At 55.0% G+C, this 20,746-nt stretch overlaps 1 protein-coding gene across 2 annotated transcripts; it reads right to left on the reverse strand.

Moving 5' to 3' along the window:
* Positions 1–209: 209 nt before the first annotated feature.
* CX3CR1 (C-X3-C motif chemokine receptor 1) lies at positions 210–17,155 on the reverse strand. Of its 2 annotated transcripts, none has more exons than XM_077773995.1 (2): positions 17,024–17,155; positions 210–2,384 (listed from the first exon to the last, which is right to left on the reverse strand). In XM_077773995.1, the coding sequence occupies exon 2, from the start codon at positions 2,373–2,375 to the stop codon at positions 1,308–1,310; it is 1,068 nt and encodes a 355-aa protein (XP_077630121.1). In that variant the 5' UTR covers positions 2,376–2,384; positions 17,024–17,155; the 3' UTR covers positions 210–1,307. The 2 variants fall into 2 exon arrangements, with proteins under 2 accessions (XP_077630121.1, XP_077630120.1); XM_077773994.1 differs by lacking the exon at positions 17,024–17,155 and adding an exon at positions 14,494–14,567.
* Between the last annotated feature and the right edge of the window lie 3,591 nt (positions 17,156–20,746).

A 20,746-nucleotide genomic window follows, 5' to 3' on the forward strand; every position in this document is an offset into this window, starting at 1 on the left:
ATGGGCAGGGGCTTGATACGAGGCAACTGGAAAGGAATATTCGAGGCAGTCTGGAGGGCGGGGTCAGGGAAGGCCATCAATCCGTGTACCCAGGGGTGTCCACTGAGTACCACTGTAGCAACCAGCCTCCTCTGTATCTGGGCACATCCCACAGCAGAGCCTGGAGGCTCCTCGGGCTGTGCCGAGGCTGCCCCGTGGGCCCTGCCCCNAGACCAGGTAGGAGGGGTGGGAGCAGCAAGAGTTGGTGGCTGGTTTCTCATGCTGAGAAGGAGGCTCCCTGTGTGAAAAGTGCCACGATCTCCATTCTACAGATAAGGAAGCTGAAGCTGGGCTGGCCCCGAGCTCCCCGGGGAGCGATGACGAAGGTGGGAGCGGAAACCACCCCTCGTCAGTTTAGGCCAGGGTTCTTCCTATTTACCTCCCCGCGCGCAGGGGCAGGGACGACGTGTGCTGGAAGAGATCTGGTTGGCTGAAGGGCTGAGTTCCTTGGGGAAGGGGAAGAGACGGGGAATCGTAGGTGGAACCATGTGATGTAGCATCTCGGATTGGACCCCGTGGTCATTGGACAACCTTTGCAGATTTGGAGGCATGATAAAAAAGGGAAGTCTGGCTGGTGTGCTCGGTGAGGGGGCTGGGCCAGATACGTGGGGAGGTAGGTGGGCAGCTCTTGTTCTATTGGGTCAAGACAGCCCCGCCCCCTCCAGCTTCTTGGACATATGGCTTTCTGCACCTCTAACCATGCAGTTGGAATGGAAGCTGCCATCGTATCTATTCTCCCCGAGTGAATACCACAGCCTGGCCCAGGGAAGGGCATCTGATTCAAACTCAGCCAACGAGAGCTCTTCTCTGGGAATTTTAACCTTGGGACCAGAGAGGGATGGTTCTCAGTCCCACTCTGTTGGCTAAGCTGTGTCTGAGTACTGTCACCACTCAGAGATTTGAGAGCCACAGAGAGGAAATCCTAGCTGGACTCAAGCCCTAGTTTCTACATACTCTGAGGGCTCAGCCACTCTCTTACTCAGGCCACCATGTGAATAATACTCCCCGCCTCCTCTTTAGCCAAGCTAGAGTGAGTTGAATTTTTGTCATTTGTGAACAAAAAGTCCTGACATTTGCAGTTAGAGACATGTCTACCTTTGAGCATTCAAATTTGGGGCACAAAGCTCAAAAACGCTTCAGGGTTGTCTGAGAGGATTCGGTGCATCGTGTCTTGCATGTAAGAAACAAACAAAAAATCTGTCTTCGTTATTCAGCGGCAGGCTCAGGCGCTCCAGGCTGTGTGTAGGGGCAAGGCTCTGGAGACTCCCTCAGAGGAGGATGGACCCATCTCCGTCGCTGGTGTGTTGAGTGAAATTACTGCTCAGAATGCTTTCCCGCTTGCTGGTCTGTTCAGACGGGGAGAAGCTGACGTGGACAGGGTGGCCACACAGGACAGCCAGGCACTTCCTGTACAGGTGGTAAAGGTATCTTCTGAACTTCTCTCCAGCAAATGCATAGATAAAGGGGTTGAGGCAACAGTGGATGAACGCGATTGTCTCAGTCACACTGAGGGCCAACCTCAGGTCCTTCTTCGTGTCACAACTGGGAAAGAAGTCATAGAGATTAAGTGTCTCTAAGAAAATCATGGCATTGTAAGGTGTCCAGAAGAGAAAAAACACGATGACCACCAGAAAGATCAGCCTAATGGCCTTGGCTTTCTTGCGGTTCTTGCAGGAAAACAGTGTCTGCATGATTCTGAAGTAACAATAACTCATAACGAGCAGGGGGAGCAGGAAACCAAACAAATTGACTTCCACGTTGCGGAGAACAGGCCACAGGTTCTCCAGGGCCTCAGGGTAGTCGCCAAGGCACTCGTTTTCTTTTTGTTTTGTGAACATGAACTGAGGCGCAGCCACCGAGATGGCGGCCGCCCAGACGCCCAGGCTGACGGTGACGCCGTGCTGCACGGTCCGGGTGTTCATGGAGTTGGCAGCCAGGACAATGGCCCGGTACCTATCGAAGCTGATGATGGTGATGAAGAATATGCCTCCGAAAAAGCCGATGAAGAAGAAGGCGGTAGTGAGTTTGCACATAGCGTTGTGAAGGCCCTGCTCGCTTATCAGGTAGTGAGTCCAGAAAGGCAATGTGGCTACAAAGAGCAGATCAGACAAGGCTAGGTTCAGGAGGTAAATGTCGGTGATGCTCTTGGGCTTCCGGCTGTTGGTGAGGGCAAACACTACCAGCAAATTCCCCACCAGGCCAAAGGCAAAGACAAGGGAATAGAGTATGGACAGGAAGACGGTCCCGAAGGCCACAGCATCTCCTATATCACAGGCTTCAGCGGACTCATCGTACTCGAAAGGTTCTAAAGTCAACGCAGGGGAGTGGGTGGGCATGGTGACGACCTGGATCAGAAGGGAAGACAAATAACAGCATTAGTTCTCAGAGAAACAAAGTTGGGATTCTATCTGGCCCCGCACAGGAGCAGGCTGAAAGAAACAGGTATCGGCTGCCTAAACAGTACACTTGCCACTGTCACACACTCATCTTGTTTAATCCCCACAACAGACTCTTGATAGGTGCTATAAAGGCTTTCTCTGACAGAAGACAAAGCCAGGGCCCTGAGAGGTTCAGGGACTTGGTCAGAGCTATGCCGTGAATGGCTCAGCTAGCATTTGAATCTAGACGTTTGAAAGCTTGAGACAGATCTTTTCTTCTTGGATCTTCAAACGTCGATCCGAGAGGTTGACCAGTGTGTCAATGGTGGGGGAGAGGACTGTGGGTGTGGAGAGGCGGGGTGGGGCGGTGGGGGTGCAGCCATAATTCACACGAGTGGCCCGAACTTCCCCCCAGCAATTCTCCACTTCCTTCCTTATCCCCACCCCTCCGCCCTCGGGACCCCAGTTTGGCGCGCAGGAAGCCAAGATTGAAGAGAGGTCGCCGACCCCCTCCGGAGCCTCGAGCGCACCTGTGCCCTGAGCCCCTCGTCATTGTTGAGGCTCCTTTCTCTTCCTCTTGGAGCCACCAGGCCCTTCTCTTCCTTCCGGGACGAGACACAGAGTCCTACAGTCCAGAGGGACCACCTCGTCTGTGCCCAGGACCCTTCTGTGTTAGCACCAGAAGTCGGAAAGGCCTTTGTTCTGAAGCGGGCAGCCTCGGGCGGCCAAGTGAAGAGGGTGCCACCACTGCCATCTCAGGGCCTCTGCTGTCACAAAAAGGCCGATGGACCCTGTATAGGGGACCATGCCCCGTTAGCCTGCGGTGCGGGGCCCGGGGTGGCGAATTCATCCTGTAATTCGCAGCCCTGCACTCGCTGGGGCCCGGGCCTCCCCCCTACTCCTGGTCCTCCAGCCCAAAAATGGAAGCAGGAGACCTCTCTGCCCAGGTTGGGAAGTAAGCCACACCCTCCCCACCCTCCCTGGCCAGGACTCGGAGTTTTCACTCCAGAGGCCCCGAGGGCTCCCCTCCCCCCTCGCCCGCCCTCGGAGGCCTCCTCCTCTTCCTTGTGATGCCACAGACAGGCCCCGAGAAACCCCAAGCACGTTCCGAGCACACCGCCTGGTTGTCACTGCCCCCTCCCCACCACAACTAAACGCCAAGTTCACACTTGTTTAACCAAGGGACCATCCACACCCCACCGCCTCCTTTTCACACTGGTTTTGCCCAGACTGTGGTGTCAAGGTGAGGACCCACCCTTCCAGCCAGGGCTCTGCTTCCCCCTTCCCAGCCTCCGCTTTGGGTTCTGGCGCATCGGTGCAGCTTATCGAGATTCTTCTGGGACAAAGTGGGTTAAGCCTTTCTGACTTGGGCCCTCTCGGCCTGGGCTGGAATTCCCAACATCCCAGGGAAAGTGAGTGCATTCTGTGCTCTAAGCTGCAATACCCTTGTCTCAGAAACAGACCTCTGGCTGTGACCTTAATCAATAATGGTTAAGTTTAGGGGTGATTGGGTGGCTCAGTCAGTTGAGTGTTTCTCTCTCTTTTTTAAGATTTTATTCATTTATTTTGAGAGAGAGAGAGGTAGAGAGAGTGCATGTGGGAGAGGCAGAGAGAGAGGGAGAGAGAGAATCCCAAGCAGGCTCCATACGGTCAGTGCCGAGCCTGGCATGGGGCTCAAACTCACAAACTGCAAGATCCCGACCTGAGCAGAAACCAAGAGTCAGACGTCCAACCAACGGAGCCACCCAGGAACCTTGAGCATCTGAATCTTGATTTCGGCTCAGGTCGTAAGCTCATGGGTTTGTGGGATCGAGCCCCACGCTGTCAGCGCAGAGCCCACTTGGGATTCTCTGTCTCCCTCTGTCTCTGCTCCTCCCATGTGCACTCTCTCGCTCTCTCTCAAAATAAATAAATAAACTTAAAGAAATACTGTTTAAGGTTAACCACATAAAATGGCTGAGATGCTACCCTTTTTGAGCCACACAAATGTCAGCTTGAAATGGCCCGAGTGGAGCTCCGGGGAGACCGGGACATTCCCACCCAGCGCAGGTGGCTTCCCGCACCTCTGTTCGGACGCGTCCAGCTCTCAGTGGTCGTAAGTTAGGGAGCCTGCAGCCACTCCCCTCTCCCTTCTCCTCCCCCAAGGCAAAGCTGACCTTGAGAGGGGTCAAGGACAATAGAGACTGTGGCATCGCTCTGCCTGTGCTCGGTCCTGCAGCCCAGAGACCGTGTGCTGGGGGGTTGGCTAGATTTTCCCGAACCTGCGTGAAGTAGGTTGCATTTCCCCCCTCGGCGCTGCGCCTTCTCCACGGGGACCTCCTCTAAACCTGCTCGCAGGGGTCCCCGGGCCACTGAGGGGAGAGCCAGGAGGTGGGCAGACTCGGGCCCTCCCTTGGCTCAGTCTCATGTCTCTGCCCTCTCTGGTCAAGTGACCTTGGGTGAACTTGTAACCTCTGAGTCTGACGTCCCTCATCTGCTCACATCTGCCCAGGGCGCCGCTCTGAGGGGAGCATACAGCAGGCACTCAAATAGGTGCACGTGGTGAGGAAGCAGAAGGGGCCCTCCAGGAGCTGCTCACTCCCGCCCCAGGCCTTGTGGAAATCTCGTCTGCAGAGTCTGTTTTATTTTTTTCCCCTGAAATAAAAAATATTTTCTTTACAGATTTTTCGGGGTTGGGGAGGAGTGAGGAAACCTTTGCTGAGTGTTTACTCAGCTCTCAGGCTCCTTGCTGAACACATATTACCTATTTGGGGAGAAGATTTTCATTAATTCAGTTGAAATTTTAAAAAGAAACAGAAATACGAGTTATATGGAAGATTAAAATAAACAAGCAAACAGTCTAATACGGTAACGAGAAGCGTGTGGTTCGTGCCCAGGAAATGGTAGCCAGCGCATAAGGGGATGATGATCTCTGCGGATAAGTAGGTGCACTCACGGCAGCAAGTCACTTGCCCAAGGCCATGCGGCTGGCCTGTGGCCAGCCCGTCTGCCCCGCCCAGACCCCAGGTCCCGGGAGAGGACCGGCACCTTCTGCAGCCCTGTCGACCAGCGTTCAAGAGAGGGAGGGGCCAGGCACGGAGCAGACGCCAGAGGAACACATGTCGGAATATAGATATTGTGTCCTTGACCTTCATTCCCGGTGCTCTGTAATGACAGTGCCTTTGAGCTGTCCCGTTCCCAGAGGCGCCAACAGGGCACACGAGTGTCTTTCTGGACCCCAGGCCACGGGCGTGGCTTGAACTCTGAGCACTTAGTGGATGCCTAGTGTGTTGAATGAATGAATGAGTGAGTGAGTGAATGAATAAAAGGTGTAGAGAAGCAAGCCAAGTGCCGCTTGAGCCGCCTGCGGAGCCCCTGCAGCCGAGCCGGCGCTCTGGGTGAGAATCCCCGCTGCCCGGGTCAGCCCGCCCTCCTGCGAGGCCCGGGACCCAGCCCGGCCTCGCCCTGCTCAGGGACGGCCCACCCCCACCGTTCAGTGCGGCTGGGAGGGGCCTGCAGCCAGTGAGCTGCTCAGCCAGNTTTGCTGGCTCAGAAGCCGGGAGCACGGAGGGCACCATTTACATCAGAGATCTGACATCAAAGGAAGGACTTCACTCAATTATTCCTCTGAACTTGTCGAGGGAGGGAGCTTCTTAGGAAGGGTGGGTCCTCTTAATCATTTCTGGATCCTCTGAGAGGTCCCAGGACTGGGAGATGAGCTTAGAGACGGGGGCAGGCCCTCGAGGGTGGTCTCCGGGCCGGGCTGAAGGGCCACCGGGGGTCTGATCGGCCGGACACCGGCTCTCCTGGCCCGAGGCCACCAGGCCACCAAGTGTGGGAACGCAGGCAGATCAGCCCCGTCTGCGGGGTTTCCCCAGCCGGCTGAGCCGGGGGTGCGGGGCCGTGGCCAGCTCCAGCCCACCCCCCCCCCCCCCCCCNCTAAATGGTGTCCACATACAAGAGTCTGAGCTGAGCCCAGAAGCAGAGCGCGGAGCGCACATGCGGCCCCTACTCAGCAGAGCCGAGCCTGCTGCGTGAACCCCTCCCTCGCCCTTTCTCCATCCTGCCCTGAACCCCCTGGCCCACTTCCTTTTCTCAGGCCTGCTCGTTTATTTTTTCACTTCTTTGGGGTCACCATTTACCCACTGTTTCCAATCATCTTCCCTGTTCTCTACTTCCCTTTTCATCTAAGTGGCCCACGTCCACTTTCCTCTTCGGTCCCACATCCTTTTCGGCCGCTTCCCCCGAGTTTCCCTCACATCCTGCTCGCTGCCTGCTGGGTCCTCTGCCTCTTTTTTTTGTCTTTAGCTTTGTTGGTTGGTTGGTTGGTGCTTTTCCCTCCGGGGTCTCTGCTTAGGGCTTTTTAGACCCCTGAGTGAAGACCGGGTTCGAGGGTCTGTGTAAATGCCAACAAAATTGTGGTTTAATTTTAGTTCTTTTGAATTAAAAAAAATATTTAGTTACTTTTTTTGACAGAGAGAGAGAGTGAGCAGGGAGGGGCAGAGAGAGAGGGAGACACAGACTCTGAAGCAGCTCCAGGCTCTGAGCTGTCAGCACAGAGCCCGACGCGGGGCTCGAACCCACGAACCGTGAGATCATGACCTGAGCCGAAGTCGGACGCTCAACCGACTGACCACCAGGTGCCCCATAATCTTTGTTCTTTTGAACCAAAGGCAATTAGAGAACAGTAAAGACTGCTAGAGCTCCCATCGTTCTTCGTGGGGATGCCATTCTGCTGAGAATGTTCCAGAGCCCAGTTANACTCTTGGGTGCCCGCGCCGGCACGCTGCATACACACGCCCCTTCGATTCTGTCTGATTCTGTCTACAAGCCCACATGAGGTGGTTGTCCCTCCCGTACAGGTGACCCGGGGGCGGCCCTGAGAGGTCAGGGAAGCTGGTCCGAAGAGAGCAGATGTGCGCCCCCCCCAGCCATGCTCCCTCCTGGGCGCCGGGCCTTCCCTCCTGAGGGAAAGTGTGCTTGCAGGCCACACCTCTGGGGCTGAAACCGAGAAATAGTAGACCCAGCACCACCCCACCCTCCCCGCCCCGGAAAGAAGACGATCCATGATGCAAGCCTGAGCACTTTTCCTGGGGCCGTCCCCTCGGGAGACCCAGGCTGGGGGGGCCCAGAACCCAGGGGGCTGACCGACCGACCGGCCGTCAGGAAGTGAAGAAGGCAGGCGCTTCCTCTCTCACGGCCGGACCCCCAGCCTCCCGCCAACGGTGGCGGAACTTCAGGGCCCTTTCTTCTGGAGAAGAAGAGGCTGAGGCTGTCGGGGCAGCTCTTTCCTGCCTTCAAGCGCACACGCACATGCACACGCACATGCACACGCACATGCACACGCACATGCACACACGCACATGCACACACGCACATGCACACGCACATGCACACACGCACATGCACATGCACACACACGCACACGCACGCACACACACACGCGCACACACACACGGTGCACTTACCACGACGAGCCCTGGGAAGTGAATGAAGTGTTGACTCACCGTAGTGTACACCCGAAGCTCATACAGCACGGGGTGCTCACAGTCCCGGGTTAAAATGAGAGGTTAATCAAAGGTGTGGTGTTGCTTGTCCAGGCCGCGAACCTCCCAGGGGCCCCCGCGCCCGCTCCGGCTCTGCCTCGGTTTCCCGAACTGCAAGCACGGCCCGGCCGCCCTGACGGGCTTCAGGTGTCAACGGGAACCGAACCGCGGAGCCTCCGGGCACCGCGTGAGCCCCGGGCGGTAGAGACGCGGCCTGGCGTCAGGAGGAGCAGGCGGCTCACGGCCTGCCGGGTTCCGACGCGGTTCTGTCCCGAGGCAGGGAGCTTCGCCTTGGCCCCCAGGGGACGCTTGGCGGCGAGGCCCGAAGCCGCACGCTCGGCGGCGCGGGCACCGGGTTCTCCCAGGTCCTGACGGTTTTCCCACTCACAGCGACCGCGGACTCTGTGAGACCCGCTGGGGGGCAGGGAGGGGTAAGGATGGGGGGCCACAGAGGCGCCGCTGGAAAGGCCTCGAACCCACGCCTGCAGCCCATCCCCCGTGCAAGTAGACTGAGCGGCTGTCTACACTCGGCAACGGTCCACCTGCAGCCACATGGCTCGGCCCCCCCTCCAGCGTTTGCATGGGCCTAACACCCAGAGCCAGAGCCCGCACCAGGGGAAAACCAGGCCGGGGGTGAGGGCCTCTGCTGGGTGAGCCACCCCTTAACAGATGCCGGGTTTGACACACCCCTTCTCCTTCCGTCTAACGAGCATGTTGTGGCCTTGACTTATCCCTGCTCAACTGTGAACTTCTGAAAGGAAATGTTTTAGGACTTTTTCTGGTAATTGAGGAAGAGATGGATTTTACATTAATTTATTAACTAAGCCGATTATGTATCCTTTACCATATGCTAGTGTAAGGACAAATTAAAATTCAAAATAAGAGGCTTAATTCTCCCTGCTGAAAATAAGGGAAGAGATTCTCCTCTGCCCCTCACTCCTACGGCATTTGCCTTAGGAAACTCACCGCTGGGGGCGCCTGGGGGGGCTCAGTGGGTTAAGCGTCTGACTTCAGCTCAGGGCATGATCTCATGGTCCATGAGTGAATTTTTTGAGCCTCAAGTCGGGCTCTGTGCTGACAGCTCGGAGCCTGGAGCTGCGTTGGATTCTGTGTCTCCCTCTCTCTGCCCCTCCCCTGCTCGTTCTCCTCTCTGTCTCAAAAGTAAATAAACATTTTAAAAAGATTTTTAAAAAAATCTCCAGTCCAGAAAAACCTCTCACAGCGATAACAGAGAAAACACCGTTACTGTTAAATAGACATGAAACCAGAATGTGATATGCATCAGGGCCATCTGCTCAGAGACGGCAAGAAGGGGGGGAAACAAAAAAATCTCACCCTTGGATGTAGTTACGATCCCTCCCGTGAGAAAGCAAACCTAGTTCTCAAGCGACAGAACTTGACAGACACACACAGTCACCCTAACCCCACCGCCGGAACCGAAGGGACCGTCTGCAACAGCTGCCTCCAGAGAAGAAATAGGCTCATATCTTTAACACGGGAATAGTTCTGCAATTTGGAGCAAAAGTCAGGCTCCCAAGTTAGGCTCCTACCCTTCCATAGAAACCGGGAGATAGGAGTGCTAATTCTTGATGCTTATATTTCTTTTTTTAAAAGTTTTTTATTTATTTTGAGAGAGACAGAGACAGCGCGAGCAGGGGAGGAGCAGAGAGAGGGAGAGAGAGAATCCCAAGCAGGCTCCGTGCTGTCAGCACAGGGCCAGATGCGGGACTTGAACCCACAAACCCGCAGGATCATGACCTGAGCCGAAACCAAGAGTCAGACACTCCGCAGACCGAGCCACCTGGGTGCCCCTTGGTGTTTATATTTCAAAGAAAGAGCCCCAGTCCCCTGGGAAAGATTCCTGGGACATAGAGCTGACAGAAGAAGTGATCACATTTTCAAAAAGACGCACGTCCTCATTTCAAGGAGAGGAGAAAGTACTTCCAGTGATGAGTTTTTCTTTTTTTTTTTAATTCTTAAATTTCTTTTTAAAATATTTTTTTAATGTTTATTTATTTTTGAGATAGAGACAGAGCACAGTGAGGGGGAGAGGCATAGAGACAGAGGGAGGGAGACACAGAATCTGAAGCAGCTCCAGGCTCCGAGCTGTCAGCACAGAGCCCGACGAGGGGCTCGAACTCCCAAACCGTGAGATCATGACCTGAGCTGAAGTCAGACGCTTAACCCACTGAGGCCCCCAGGCGCCCCTGGAGATCTCATTTTTTATTTTATTTCCCAGCAGTAGGTGCTGTGCTAACTTCTGTGGAGGTAAAAATGGCTAAGATACAGTCTCTGTAAATGGTTGTTATTGTTTAGTAACAGAATCTCAGAGGAAGAAACCTCAGGGGATCATTCAAGCTGAGTCTTAAAGCTGGGGCGATCTTCCAAGTAAATGAAGGTGGGGGGGCAGGGCAAGAGGTGGGGGGCTTTGAAGCCAACAGGCATGTTTCCCAGGGTCAAGGCGAGGCAGAGGAGGTGTGAGAGAATATACTAGAAACAGAAGGAAGTGGGCATGTGGGGCTGGAAGGGGTTGACAGACTCCTGGAGCCTTCACAAGTCAAGTTCAGTCTCCGTGGAGGGTTCAGGAAAAGATGCAGAGAGAGCGAAGGCAGAAGCGGGGTGAAGAGAGGGTCCGCAAATTCCACACCAAGGAACTGTAGGAAAATTGCTAGACTTCGAAATGGGGCGGGCGGGACGGAATTGATGAGTGGCCGATCCGGCGCGCCCTTCGGAGCTCTCTCTGCCCGGCCTGGCCTTGTCTGGCTGGTAACACACATCTGTAACTTGGGGAAACTGACAGCAGCGCAATAATCTGGTTCGAAGAAATAGAAACTGTCTGGTGGAGACGCACGGGGGTAACCGGCCTGCAGATAAAGACCAGGTTTGCATTTATGTGTGAATTCATGCCAGCGTTTCTGGAAGCATCTCATGCTCCTGCTGTGACGGTGATCTGCTCTTGCTGTTCTGTGCAAGCAGGCGGTGTGTGAGCGCCTCATTATTATGCACCCCACCGTGGAGGCGCGCCTGGCTGGCTCTCAGTGGGGGGGGCCTCTGTGGACCGCCACGAACATTTGTGTGGGTTCGTTGACGTCTCCCACGGCATGGGTGCATTTTACAAACGCAGACCTGCGGTGTGAATCCGTGCATATGAAGTCAGAAGCAGGCAACAGTAACGCATGTTGTTTAGGGATGCGCGTCTAGGTGGGTGAAGTTCGAGGGACGGGCAAGGCAGCAGTGACCGCGATGATCAGGACTGTGGGGTTTCGGGGAGGGCGGGGTGGCAGTCAGGAAGGGAAGGCCGCTGGGGGGAGGCCGGCCTGCGTCTCTCGGGCTGCCTGGCTGCTGGTCGGGTGGGAAATTGATTTGTAAGTCGTTAGCCTGCACACCGTTCTTTGAGTGTGCTGTATGTGACATTGGACCCAAGTTTGAGGAAAAGCATAAAGCGGCCTTGCAAAAACACTTTGAAAAAACATGTAAAGAGGTGCGATCTAGGTTTTCTTCCCTACAAAGGGAAGAAATCCAAAATAGTTGCTCTCTGGCCAGATGGGAAGAGGAGGCAGAGGGAGCCGGGCTGTGGGGGCAGAGCCCAGAGAGTTCCAGCCCGCAGGGCAGCCAGCGCCCGCTAGCCCCTGGGGAGGGCGGGCAGGATCACATTCCACCGGAAACCCCCGCGAGGGGCGAGGGGCGAGGGCCGGCTGGGCAGAGTCAGTGATGCAAGCCCTTGGGGTCCCTGGACAGAGCTGCTGGGAGTCAGAGCGAGTCCCGGAAACGTCAGTGGAGAGCTCGCCCGAGCCCCCGGGCTGTGCCTCCCTGTAGCTGTGACCCGATGTTGGACAGCAGAGGCCCGCCTCCCTGTGCAGCTCGGCCTCTGCCGGTGCTGGCTCTGAGCGCCTTCCGGGACAGATTATTTGAGCCCGAGTAGAACCCGGGTAGCCGAGGCCTCGGTTCCAGGTCAGAGGCTGAGCTGGGGAGGGGGCAGCTGAATGGCCCAGACCTGAGATCGAAGGTCTCGGGTGTGGGCCCGTGGACCTGATCTTGCTGCCCTTCTAGAAGCCTGTGCAGGCGGGAGCGGGGAGCAAGGTGTCTCCCGGGAGGGGTGGGTTGGGGAACGGATGCTGGTCTGACCCGGGTGGGCTCTGGCGTGGCTCCGCCTCCCTGCCCCTTAACAACCGCATTTGGATGTGGTTCGTGGGCTTAAGGTGCAAACTCTGATCTCTCAGCTTCCCATAGTGACAGCACGTATTGTTTCTTGAGCACCAAATGTGGGCCCGACGGTGTGGCCAGAACTTGGTCTACGCTGCCCTTGATACAGATACCCACCCTATACCCATCGCTCGCCTCAGCGGTTCTCAACTCATGGCTCGTATTCATTTTAAAGCAGGACTCGAGGCTTAGCAAGGTCAAGGGCAGAGCCAGGGCTTTGCTCCAAGGCCAGGCTGCCTCTCCTACCCACTGAGCAGCAGAGTGGCAGCGGGTGCCATGCCGGCCGACGCACAGCGGGTGCTCCCTTCCTGGGGGTGTGAAAATGAAGCCAAGAAAAGAGGCAGGCAGAATACGTGGATCCGTACTTGCGTGCACGCACACAGACAGACACACACACAGACAGACAGACGCACGGTGGTGCCAGGGCCCCTCCCAGGCTTCCCGGGGCAAGTGCTGAGCTGCCCGGAGCAGACCCAGAAGCCCCCGAAGCAGAAGCTTAGCCAGGAAACTTTCTTGTCTGCTTCTCACACAGTCCCATCTTCCTTGGGACTCAAGTTGTTTTCTACCTCGAGTTTTCTGTGTAAGAAATTTGAGGGGCGCCTGGGTGGCCGAGTAGGGTAAGCGTCTACTTCGGCTCAGGTCATGATCTCACGGTTCGTGAGTGTGAGCCCCACGTCAGGCTCTCTGCTCTCAGCGCAGAGCCTACTTTGGATCTTCTGCCTCCCTCGCCCCTCCCCTGCTGGCGCACACTTTCTCTCTCTCTCTCTCTCTCAAAAAAAGAATGAAGTATTTGAAAAAACGGGGCGCCTGCGTGGCTCAGTCATTAAGCATCGGACTCTTGATTTCGGTTCAGGTCATGATCTCCGAGTTTGTGAGTTGGAGCCCTTGGTGGGTCTCTGTGCCGGCAGAGCCTGTTTCTCTCCCTCGCTCTCTGCCCCTCCCCTGCTCATTCGCGCCCTCTCTGTGTCTCTAAGTCAATAAATCAACTTTAAAGTATTTGAAAATGAAAATGAACTTTTTTGGGGGAGGGGAAATCCTAAAAGTCCCTGGCCTTTCTCCGGGCTCGGCTGTGAGCCCACAGAGCACAGGCTGCAGGGTCTGTGAGGCTGGGAGGGCCTGACAAAGGTCAAGTGCTGGGAAATGACAGGTCCTCACCCGGGACCTCGGGTCTTTCCTCCCCTCTTGCACCCATACGTGTGTCCGCTCATAGTCCTGGGACTGCTTTCCCGCGACACAAACCTTCTGAGGCCGTGTCCTCAGGGAGATTACAACGGCATATATTAGTATCGAACATCGCATTTGGTCAGCGACTTATTTATTAAAATAGTTGTCACTGTAAATGCAATAGGGGCTTTTTATAAAAAATGTAGGAGGCACCAAAAAAAGCATGGAAAGGAAAGGAAAAACAAGACAGAACCGAACTATCTACAATCCAACTTCCCAGAATGAACCACAGCCAACTTTCCGCCTTTTCCCATCCAATCTCCATGCATATTCTTATGTCCATATGAAGCATAGTTATATTTATATTTAAAATGCAGGGGCGCCTGGGTGGCTCAGCTGGTTAAGCGTCTGACTTCGGCTCAGGTTATGATCTCGAGGTTCATGGGTTCGAGCCCCGCGTTGGGCTCTGTGCTGACAGCTCAGAGCCTGGAGCCTGTTTCGGATTCTGTGTCTCCCTCTCTCTCTCTCTGTCCCTCCCCCACTCATGCTCTGTCTCTCTCTAAAAATAAATAAACATTTAAAAATTCATTTTAAAGACAAAAACTAAATAAAAAATAAAATGCCCATGCGACATTAAACATTTTTTATTGTAACATTTTCTAACATGAGAGAACTCCCAGGCGGGCATCACGCAGCTTCTATGAGCAGCTCGTGGTCATTTCATCTAATCTCCACCTATGTCCTAGCACGCTATTTAAAAATAAATCCAGGCTTCATAGCATCTCACCCATAAACAGGCAAGAATGAGTTTCTAAAGGAATAAGAACTCTTTCTTTGCACACGATAACAACTTCCTTACTATTTCTTACTTTGTCAAGTTAATCAAAATTCCTCACTATCATCCAGATGCAATTTTTTCCCAGGGAATGTCAACTCGTGAGCGTTTCTCCACGTCCCTAACAGGTAATTGCTGCTGCTTCTAGTCACATTCCGTGAGGAGCGTATCATGAATGGTCTGACCCCACGCTGCGCCCCACACGCCCCTGGGCCCTTGGCTGCCACATCGCGAAAATGGTCCCTCTTAGCATGGAAAGCAAAACCCAGCGACCGTCACCTGCTGTGACCTCCGACCGCGGCACCCCACCCCGTGAGCCCACAGGTGCTGGCAGGTTCTCGGTTCCTACCTGGGCCGGGCCTGGACTTGACCTCTGGACTCGACAGTCGAGATGATCGGCCACCCGTCCCACAGCCTGTCTGTCTGTCTGTCACAGAGCATTTCCCTTTCCCTCCCTCTGAGGGCATCTTTATTTGCAAAGTTAGCCAATAGTCTCTGGTTTCCTGTGAGGCTGACTATCTTTAGATATTGCCGCAGGGAGTGGGAGCCCCAGGCCTGCGGGAGGTGAGGCTGAGCCCGGGGGCAGACACGCGGGCCCTGGAGGAAGTGCGGGTGTGGGGGGTGTTATGTGCCCCACGGGGGGCTCGGGGGAGGGCAGGGCTCCCCAGCCACCCAGGCCCACTGCGCCTCGGTGTTCTTGCCTGTGAGGAGGGCCACGCGGCTGCCCGGGCAGCAGGTGACGGAGCAGCCTCTCGCCCCGAAGCGCAGTGGGTACCGGGCACCGGCAGCTTATAGACAAGCAGCACCCCGGGCCCCCCGAGTTAGACTCTGCATGGAGATGACGTTCTTAGGGCGTCGGCAATGGGAATGATCGGCACAAAAGGCTCTCAGTGAGTGCCCGGCACCTGGTAGGGGCTTCGGACCCACTTCCCCCTGACTCCGTGCCACCCCACGCCCTCCGGTCAAGCCTGGGGTACAGGAGTGCCGGGCACGAGCTTCACCCCCAAACTGGGCGGCTCTGTCCCCACCGTCGCCCGCAGCCGCCGGGTGCCCGGCGCTGCTCCTGACCGTCTGCTCCGGGGCCTGGCCGGGGTCAGGGGTCAGCGGCTCCCCCTCGGGAGGCCCGGCTGCCGGGCCCCTCTCGCCCCCCCCCTGCCCCTCCGCCCCCGCCGCCGGCCGTGCTGGGGAGGGGACTGTGGCCCGCAGGGTGGCCCTCTGCTGGGTCTGAGGAAGCCTGCGGCCAGGTTCCCTTCCTCCTCCCCGCGGCCCCTCGCCCCCTTCCTCCTCCCGCCCGGAGCCACCTGTCGCAGGGGCCACCCCCGGCCCCCCGGCCTGCGGTGACCCCTCGGCCTCCCTGGGGGCTCCTGCCNCCCCGCGGGCCTCACCTCCTCCCGCCCCGCGCACCCCTCCCCAGCGCTCCCCGCTGCTGCCCGTTCCCTGGGCCGGCCTTCTCCCCTCCCTCTCGCAGCCCCTCGGCCTCACCCCCTTGTCTGAGCTGTTCCGTGAAGAGAGAATGGACACACAGGTGCCGCTTCCACGTACTGCTTAGCTCGAGCTGCAGGCCTGAGAAGGAGCCAGTCGGGGGCCTCTCCCAATCGGCCTGAGGACAGAGCCCCCGAGGACCTGGGTCACCACAACCCTCCCTGGGGGGTTCTGCCACCGGGACGCACCGACACTTGTCACAGGAGAGGAGGCTGGGAGTCCCCCCCACACCCAACACGCTGGGTCACAGGCTGTCACATCCCACCCGTACTTCCAAGGGCCCTCGCACGGTTCACATCACTTACTGTCCCCGAGAAGCACGCACACCCCTGCCTCTCCCATCATGCGGGCGTCTAAGCCTGAATTCTAAGCCACCCTGAGGGGACACCCATTTTCCCCGCGTGCCTCCTGTGTGTGTACGATGCACACATGTTAATAACCCATTTGTGTTTCTTTTATTACCGGGCGTCCGACAAGAGCCCAGATGGGTAAAGGGAAAATTGTGTCGCCCCCCACAGTTGAGGGTGCCCCAGACGGGACCCTGGGAAGACTGGCCAAAGCCAGCAAGTTGAGTGTCCGACCCTTGATTTTGGCTCAGGTCATGATCTCACGGTTTGGTTCGTGAGATCGAGCCCCACGTCAGGCTCTGTACTGACAGTGTGGAGCCTGCTTGGGAAATCTCTCTGCTCCTCCCCCACTCAAAATAAATCAATAAACTTAAAAAAAGATTTGTTTTCCCTCTACTTGCTTGCAAGTCCTAATCGCCCTCGGTGTCTCTTCCAGCTGACAGAGTAGCTCCCGGTTTCTACTGGGCAGAGGGGTAAGGGCCCCGGGCAGGCTTCGAGGTAAGAGCCGTGGTGGAGGGGCCGTGAGGACGGCGGGGACAGCCTGGCAGCGATGGGCACAGGCACGCAAGACAGGCGAGGACCAGAGACTTGGTCTGAATAAGGCTTTGTGGGAGAGACACAGCACAGGGAAGTGAGGATCTGATTAAGCCTTGAATGCCAGGCTAGGCTATTCCCACTTTCTGCTACAGGCTGATGGGGGGATGCTTCGGGCATCCAAGGGGGTGACGATTCTACTGTGTGGACACACACACGGCACCTAAACAGACAGCGTATCTATGTTGTCAACATGTCACGACAGGTGACTAAGAATACAGTGTCGGGGGCCTGGGTGGCTGAGTCGGCTGAGCTCTGACTCGTGATTTCAGCTCAGGGCATGATCCCAGGGTCGTGGGGCCCAGCCCTGCATCAGGCTCCGCGCTGTGTGTGGAGCCTGCCTGCGATCCTCTCTCTCCCCCCCCGCCTGTCTCCCCTACTTGCTCTATCTCTTTCTCTCTCTCTCAAATTAAAACATTTTTTTAAAAAGAGAATCAGATGTCTAAAAAGACCTACCTGGGGGGGATCAAGGTTGCGAAACTGTGGTCACTGCTCGTAATCAGACCACAGAGCTGAGTCTCGTGCTTCCATCCTGGAGTTAGGAGGTGACGGGATGGAAGTGACATCTTCAGAAAAATAAAGCAGCAGTTGAGCGGATGGGGGTGGGGGCTGCCGGCGGAGGAGGGAAGGGACAGGTGTACGGCACGTGCTGCTCCGTGCCAGACGCTGGGCGAGGGCACGCCGCCTGGAAGTTCTCCTTTTAAGCTTCCCCTTCACGTTAGGTACCGTTATTTCCATTTTCAGACGACGGAAGGAAGAGACCAGAGCAAGGGGGCCGCAGCCGGCGGCTGGGCAAGGGCGGGACTTGAACTTCTGATTCCGAATTCGGGCGGGGAGACGGTCACGGAGGGAGTGGACACCAGAAGGAGGGTGATTTGGCTAACGGTGCAGGTGCGGAGCTGAAGGGTCGGGCCCTTCAGCGCTGGCGGGGAGCCAGGGCCTGCCTTGCCACCACCAAGGCCACCCCGATGCACCAGAAGACCCAGAAGCGGAAGTTCTCGCTCGTTCCTCTTTTCCTCCGAAGAGAAGAAAGATCAGACGTAGAAAATTGGGAAGTTAGAGAGGAGTCACTGTAGACAAAATAAATGCTATTTACTTGTTCTTACTTCTTCCCTCTGCCCGAATGTTTACATTTTAATACCACTCGCTGCAGTTTCCCAGGCTTATTTCATCATTTCTGCTCAACAGGAAGAAAAAGCATTCCTCTTTGGTACAAAGGTAACAGAGCCCCAGGAGTAATTTTGGAGACAATATTTTTAGGCACCATTGAACTATTTTCTTTGAAATTCTGAAACATTGCACTCTCCTCTCCCCAAACACGGCGTGTGTTCCCAATCACGTAGAACTCACTAACGGAGAATAATGCAAAATGAACAAATCGCTGCAACCTTGTGTCCTAAAAATATTTCCATTTTAGCCCTTTGAACGACAGAGGTAGTTCTGATTATTTCCTAGAATGTCTTCATATCGCTCTCTGAGGCTCTGGAGGGTCTGTGTTAGGACAAAATAAAATAATAGTTGTCTTTTGTGAGCAAAACCCTTAAAGGGGTTTTTCTATTGTTGCTGCAGAGATGATACAGTGCTTAATACCCAGGAGCAATAAAATAGAGCAGCTGGGTCTCTATCATTGATCAGCTGTTGAAAATAAGTTGTCAGCAGAGCACCTGGGTGGCTCAGTCATTTAAGCATCCAGCTCTTGATCTGGTCATGATCTCACGTTTTGTGAGTATGAGCCCCGCGTCGGGCTCTGCGCTCACGGTGTGGAGCCTGCTTGCGGTTCTCTCTCCCTGTTTCTCACTTGCTCTCTCTCTCTCTCTCAAAAAAAAAAAAAAATTAAAAAAAGAAAGAAAGAAAAGAAGCTGTCAGACCAGCCATGCATACGCTCACCTACGGGGTAACCTTACGTGTGGCATCGTATTTCCAAGAAAATCTTCTTGAATTTGAACCCCATCGTTGGACGCAACATAAGTTCATAGTGAAGTACAAATGCAGAGGAGCGAATGCAGCGGTGCCTTGTCCCGGTTTGTACGCCTGCATCAGGTCCCCGTGACCCTAAGGAATTGACCAGGGTCTTACAGGGTCCTTTTGCGCTTTAATGGCTGCAGTGGATACTGTTTAACGTAAGACTGTAATCGACCAGAAAACAGACGGCGGGATTTGGCGTCCAGGGCAGCCGCGTAGGCTCCTGACGAACGTCCTCCGTTGGATGGACTTGAACCAAGAACTGGGTCGGCTCAGGTACACTTTTTAATCCCCAGGACCAACACTGTCGCCTCAAGTCGTTTCGAAAGTACATTATAAGATACAGAGACGGCAAAGGCCGGGAAAGGAACACTTGGCCCCCGCCGTTCTCAGCGCGCGGAGTACCTGAGACGCGTGGCCGTGGGCCTTACCTGTGGTCGCAAACGTGGACAAAACGTGGCAGTGGCTGCAGGTGCGCCCGGGCGCCCGGGCTGGAGGGTCTGCACCACTTACCGCGGTGAGAGGCTTTCTTCTTAGGTGCTGTGATAGGCTTTGCCCGTCTCGTAGCAGAAAATACATACGTTTTTACAGTAGATCGAGTGCATTTTATTCGGAGCCACGTTCTAGTCTCAGTTCTAAAACAGAATATCAGTATTTATTTCCGCGTGGGCCGGCCCCCCAAACAACCACGTCTGAGTAAGTTCCAGTTACATTTCTATCCGCACTTGAAGGCAACGAGGTTCGGGTGGAGGGCGGCAGTCTGGGGCTGGCTGTGTACTGCCTCCCAGACGTGCTGACAGCCCCTCAGGCGACGGCGGGCACGGAGGGCATGCGTGGCGTGCGGGGGAGCGCTGGGTCATTCCACTGAGTGGGCACGCCTCTCGGGGATGGAGCCCGCAGTCAACACCTCGACTTAGAGAAGCCGCACGCTGACGCCAGGCTTCCTCCAAAGGCTCCAGCCCTCTGCTTAGTGTGTGGACCGCAGGCTGCTTCAGGGCCGTGAGCACTCGCACTTCCAGCACATTTGGAACAGCCTCAGCTCTGAATTGAGCTCAAGGAGGCAACCGTTTCAGTATCTTGAGAGGCTTACGTGGAAAACTCGCTTAAAATTTCTTTTGCAGGGCGCCTGGGGGACTCAGTCGGTTAAGGGTCTGATTCTTGATTTCGGCTCAGGTCATGATCTCATGGTTTGTGAGTCTGAGCCCCACCGCGGGCTCTGCGCTGACAGCGTGGAGCTGCTTCGGATTCTTTGCCTCCCCCTCTCTCTGCCCCTCCCCTACTCTCTCTCTCTCTCTCTCAAAACTAAACATACATTTAAAAAAATTGCTTTTCCAAAAATGTTTCAGATCAGTGATTGTAAAACTATGATGTCAGGTCAATTTAACCTGCTTGCAGAAGAGGCTAAAGACGTGTGTTTCCTTGAAGCCAGTACATCTCCTGTAGCTCAAGTGTGCGTCTGGGTTCCGTAAAGAAGCCAACGTTGGCTGAAACCATATACCCAGCAACATAACTATAATTCCTGGATTATGACATTTCTCTATATGGAGCATTTAAGATACGGATGAGGTAACATTTTGTCATATTCTAAAGCTCACGTGTGTGTGTGATTAGTGTGATTTTTAAAGTAAATGGAATCCATCTGTGATTCAAATGTGAAAATCTGCCTGTCAAAGAAAGATAAATATTTCTATGATCTCACTTATAGGTGGACCTTAAAAAGATCACACTCAGGGAAACAAGGAATATACATCGGTGTTGCCAGGGCTTGAGGGTGAGGGGAATCGGGTGACGCGGGCCAGAGGACACCAACTTTCAGTTATAAGATGAATATGTTCGGGACGCCTGGGGGGCTCAGTCGGTTAGGCCTCCAATTTCAGCTCAGGTCATGATCTCACAGTTTGTGGGTTCAAGCCCTGTATGGGGCTCTGTGCTGACAGCTCAGAGCTCAGAGCCTGGAGCTTTGGATTCTGTGTCTCCCTCTGTCTCTGCCCCTCCCCCACTTGCGCTCTCTCTCTCTCTCTCTCCCTCAAAAATGAATAAATGTTAAAAAAAAAAAAAGAAAGAAAATGTGTCTGTCATTCTCCAGGAGTCTCATTTGGATTGAAGTGTTTTCTTTTTTTTTTTTAAGTTTTTAAACACTTTTTAAAATGTTTATTTATTTTTGAGAGAAAGGGAGGGAGACAGAGAATCTGAAGCAGCTCCAGCCTCCGAGCTCTG

The sequence above is a fragment of the Crocuta crocuta genome, unplaced genomic scaffold (genome assembly GCF_008692635.1).
Source record: "Crocuta crocuta isolate KB4526 unplaced genomic scaffold, BGI_CrCroc_1.0 scaffold541, whole genome shotgun sequence".
NCBI classification, from domain to species: Eukaryota; Metazoa; Chordata; class Mammalia; order Carnivora; family Hyaenidae; genus Crocuta; species Crocuta crocuta.